Source organism: Gavialis gangeticus, unplaced genomic scaffold, assembly GCF_001723915.1.
Source record: "Gavialis gangeticus isolate Ggan-Ray unplaced genomic scaffold, GavGan_comp1, whole genome shotgun sequence".
In the NCBI taxonomy this organism is placed as follows: Eukaryota; Metazoa; Chordata; order Crocodylia; family Gavialidae; genus Gavialis; species Gavialis gangeticus.
The window spans coordinates 159,302-164,229 of NW_017728959.1; the positions used below are offsets into that span (position 1 = coordinate 159,302).

Sequence of the window (4,928 nt, forward strand, 5' to 3'; positions counted from 1 at the left end):
AGAGTGAGGAAGGGAGGAGAGGTGAGTAAATGATAGGCCCCTGTGTCACTCCTGACAGGCCTTGTGGCAGAACGCCCTCCCACCATTTCCCCAGACCCTTCTAATAGATTTTTCCTTACTATTGCTTTCTGACATGTCTATCACTCCAATTGCTAAGCAACTAGCTTTGCCCAGGTAACCTGAGCTAGATGCTCCCTTTGTCTCAAGTCCTCCCGACCCTCCCTGCAAGTCATATGACTAACTTCCTCACCTGGAAGGTGAGGTCACTTAAAAGCACCAGGCATCAGCCAATGGGGCTGCTTCTGGTGGGAACTTAGCGATGAGGTCACAACAGGGATATATAGGGTCCCTTCTGCCTGGAAGGGGCAAAGCCATCTTTCTGAAAAGCATGAAAGGAGTGTCCAGGTTGGGACTCTTCTAGGCTTCAGAGAGGAGAGCCATTTTTGGCAGAACCATGCTGGAGAGAGCCATGCTGGAAAGCAGGGAGACAGCTTCCATGCTGGAGCCCTAAGGCTCCTGTGGGGAGAGGAAGAGTAGCTGAGCGCTGCAGCCCTCTCCCTCTCTTTCCTGAAACTGGACACAAAAAACTGTCTGCCTCCAAAGGAAAGCAACCAGCCTCTGGATGATACTTGTGACTAAGCTACTTTAGATCTATCTATACATAAAGTCCTTTTAGTGCACTTTTAAATTTTAATAACTTAGGTTGTAGGTATGATAGAAACAATCTGTAAACAGCATTTAAAAGCAAATTTATTAAAGTTTTAGGACAACTAGAGTACACAATGCTAGACTTCAACATAACCACCATCCATCATGATAAAATGCTCAATCCGATCTTTCAACTCCTTGAAAATGTTTCCCAGTTGCTGTTGAGCTACTGCACTAATTGCATTGATGATCCTAGCCCTAAGTTCCACCAAAGGACGTGGTTTTGACAAGTAAACTACACTTTTTAACATGTCCCCATACAAAGGAGTCCAGCGGTGACAGGTCAGGTGAACGAGGTGGCCAAGCAATTGGTCCACCTCTGCCTATCCTCTTCTCTGGGAAAACGTCATTTAGGAACTGTCATACATTCAGAGCATTATGGCACGGAGCTCCATCTTATTTAAGAATAAAGGCGTTACTATTTATGATGTCTAGCACTGTGTACTCTAGTTGTCCTAAAGCTTTAATAAATTTGCTTTTAAATGCCGTTTACAGATTGTTTCTATCATACCTACAACCTAAGTTATTGAGGTTTGAAAGTGCACAAGGACTTTATGAAGACCCTGTATATATAGCTCGCAGTACAGCAGTTGCGTAATCAATTGCTACCTAGCCACACTGTTTGCTCTAAGGTTATTCTGTGATACCTCTATCCTATACCATACCCCAAACCTACTCCCTGTAACCAATAAAATTTTCCATTATTCTAAGCATGGTGAACTAGTTGGAAGAGGGAGAGGGGCATGCCTTTATGTCCCCTTGGCCCAGCTGACTAAGGGAGACCACTATTTGTGCTCCATGCCAAGGGATGCACCCCAAGTTCTTGCAGTGGGTTGAGCACCCTTAAGGTCTATAAGGCCTATGTATCCCAGGGGCCACAGGGTTGCAGACAGACTGAGACTTCTGAATGGTGGCAGAGGTGACCCCAGGCTCGTGGGTGTGCTCCAGGAAGGGAGTTGGCTGGACACCAGGTGCCCCAGGGTGACCCTTGGAGCCTGGTAGGTGGTCGGGTGTAGTGAGGTGGGTGGCTTGGCACAGAAGCACCCCCTGCTGGCCCTCCACATGCCTGCCCTGCCTTGCCCTGTCCCACTCCCTGCCCCAGGGCACTATTGGCATCAGATCAGTACTGACAAATGTCACTCACCAGCACCAAGGCCACCAACACCAAGGCCGCCAGCACCAAGGCCAGCAGCGCCAAGGCCAGCAGCGCCAAGGCCACCTGGGGATGAGAGAATATAAGATGGTAAGAGTTTCTGGCTTGCAGATGGCTGAGCAGGAAAGGTGCTATCAAGTGGGAAGGGGCAGGGGTTGCTAGTGCTCGGGCCATGACTGGGGCAGGGCCTGGCCTCCAGGGGGTGCAGCAGGGTTCTGCTTGGTACACTTCCATAAGAGTGGATCCCATGCCAGAGGAAAGACTGGTTGCCTAAGACACACCACAGCAGGACTTGCTGCTCTAGGAGAAGCCAGGCCTGGTACAGATCAGCCCCCACAGTACCCAGTTCTGTCTTGACAGCCCCTCCTGCCTTCACTCCCCAGGTCCCACATCTACTGCTGCACCCAGGGAGAAAAGATGTAGAGGGATAAGATGGCTGTCTGCCCTTGCTGAGGACATGCACTGCCAGCTGATTCCCAGAGCTGTCCATGGGGGGTGCTCAGGACAGAGAGCCTGAGACCTTAGCAGATAGTCCAGGGCCAGTTCTGTGCCTTGTTCAGGCCTGACACTGGTATACCAGCTCCTTCCTGCTGTGCCAGCATTCCACTTTGTGGCACTGTAATCCTCAGCCTTCCTAACATATCTTGGCCTAGGCAAGGCACTGCACTCAGGGGGGGCATGTGATAGGTCCTGGAGTGATGCCTCTCTCTGCCCCCCACACATACCCTGTTTGGGCAGAGGCAAGTCTCAAAACTAAGTGGCCCAGGGGACACAACACCACAAACAGTTGCTTGCCTAGGGGGCCACCAGGACCCACACTTCCTGCCACAGGGACACCTGTTAGTCAGAAAACAAATGGTTATGCCAGTCATGTTCCCCAGGAAGGCATCAGGAGAGGTATTTCCTGGGTCAGAGGCGCTGCACCTAGTATCATGGCTTGGCTCAACAGCTCTGCATTATTGATAGTACACTCTCCTTAGGATCTTGCCCCTGACTTACGAGAAAGAGTCAAACATATTGAATCCGTTTGACAAGACTGTAACCAAAAAAGACTTTTGTAGTGGGCTGTACATGCACATGCACATGCACTCAGGTGGGACCCCCAGCACATATAGACACATACATGTTCACACATGCGCACACACTTATGACCCATGTGCATGCATACTCATACCTATATGAACTCATGCATGTGTATGTGCATGCACACACACACAGAGGATCTATATTCTGAAGAAGAAACACTGGAATATTTTAAAATGTAGTGTGCAGAAGGCAGTTGAAAAATGCTGTTAAAAGGAAAACGAAATCGGCACTGGGTGGCACCAAAAAGCTATGAGAGGACAGTGTCACCAGCTATGATGCAACCAGCCAGCTCTGCAAAGCCATTCAGCTAGTCCTGTCTGGAGCAGTACAGGAGCATTAGGGCTCTGTTTACTTTCAAAAGAGGGAAACAACAAGGGAAGGCTGGGTGGTCTGGGCCAGGGTGCTGGCTACAGAGTAAGCCCATGTCTCCTCCAGGCCCACCTCCCCTGCCTCCAAGCTGGTGGCATTGTTGCTTTGATGCAATGAAGCTGCCAGTTCCATCTGCCCCAGGCCCTTGTGAGAGGACAGAACCAGAAGTCTGAAGCTGATGGAATCTGAAGGCAGCTTACACCTTAGATCCTCTAGGTCCCCAGGACAGAGAGGTACAGTTCAGGCAAGTGGCAGAGTCTCAAAGCTAGCACAACTAGGAGTTGCTCTATCCTTCTGGAAAAACAACTTGCAGGGTATGTGGAGGTGACTGGGCTGAAGACACTGTATGCTGGACAGACATTATTCTGGCTGGCTCTGGAATGGGGCTGCCTGAGCTGAAAATCAGGGATCACTACTCCACTCATCCATCATAAGTAGGACAGACCACAGCAAAGGGAGAGGGGGAGGTAGGTGCTAGGCAGTGATACGTACCATATTTGGGAAGTTTGGCACCTGGTTGCACCCCAACCTGGGGAATCCCTGAAAGGCAGCAAGAATACTGCAGTTAGGGCCAGGTGCCCACACAGTGCCCTGCACTCCAGATCTCCCTGCCTCGCTCCAGGGTGAAGATGGCATATGAGGAAGTTTCCCATCCTTCCTTCTCTGAGTCAGTTATGCCTATAATAGGGGAAGCCAGTCCTGGCCATGCCAAGGTCCCAGAGCTCCCATGGCTAGCTCTTCCTCAGGAGATGCTCTGTTTCTCCCTGCTCCAGGACACCCTTTCTCTCCACATCCACCATTGCTCATGTGGGACAAACTTTATGTGCACATGCAGAGAGAACTGAGCAGGCAAGACCTGGAACACTTACCCACTCCAGGTAAAATGCCACCGTCTGGCACTCCCCCACCAGGCACGAGGCCTGGTACTGCACCAGCCCCAGGTGTCACTCCTGGCAGCCCGCCAGCCCCAGGCACTACACCTGGCACTCTGCCTGGCACTCCACCAGCCCCTGGCCCAATTCCACCAGGCCCTATAGAGAAAGTGTAGGGTTAGGGCAAGCTAAGCATTTGGGAGGGGAGGGGGAAAGGAGACTGAGGGTCCATGCCACCATGTGACTGCTGGGCTCACATGGGACTCATGTTGACCAGGGTAACAGGGTGTCTTCAGGCCTGAAACATGAAGAGAAGGGGCCAGACCAGCAGCCCTTCACAATCCATTATGCTCACTGTGTGCTGCAGTAGATGGCAATGAATGGCAGTAGAAGTGCACAGGAAAGCAGTGCTACTGAGAGCAGCAGGGTGCTCTGTGCTGACCCCTGACACCCAGAACTGGCCTCAGAGGCAGGAGTTGCAAAGAGGTTGCAGCCAACACAGGTGGCTGGTGTGAGCCACCTGCTGGTCACAGACTGGACTACCCTATCAGCAGATGCTGAAGAGTCCTCTTTTGGGGCAAGAAGAGGTCACAAAGCCCAGGGCTTCCTTACACAAAGGGTGAGTTCTGTGTCTCTGTCACATGTTGTCAGGGAGCAGTAAGCACTGGGGGCTGAAGCAAAGGAGAAAAGCAGAGAGGCAGGGGCTGGAGGGGAGAGAGAGTTGGCAGTGTCAGGGCCAG

General features: G+C 51.5%; 1 protein-coding gene across 11 annotated transcripts in view; it reads right to left on the bottom strand.

The window, feature by feature from the left end:
• The window catches only part of ELN (elastin), an 83,588-nt gene that overhangs the window by 15,291 nt on the left and 63,369 nt on the right, over positions 1 to 4,928 (bottom strand). For 9 of the 11 annotated variants that reach the window (XM_019506062.1, XM_019505737.1, XM_019506140.1 and 6 more), the window contains 3 exons: positions 4,186 to 4,332; positions 3,809 to 3,856; positions 1,853 to 1,927 (listed from right to left, as the gene is read on the bottom strand). In XM_019506062.1, the coding sequence (XP_019361607.1) occupies positions 1,853 to 1,927; positions 3,809 to 3,856; positions 4,186 to 4,332 (270 nt within the window). Of the gene's footprint in view, positions 1 to 1,852; positions 1,928 to 3,807; positions 3,857 to 4,185; positions 4,333 to 4,928 lie in introns of all 11 variants that reach the window. The other 2 variants (XM_019505823.1, XM_019505910.1) reach the window with 2 other exon arrangements.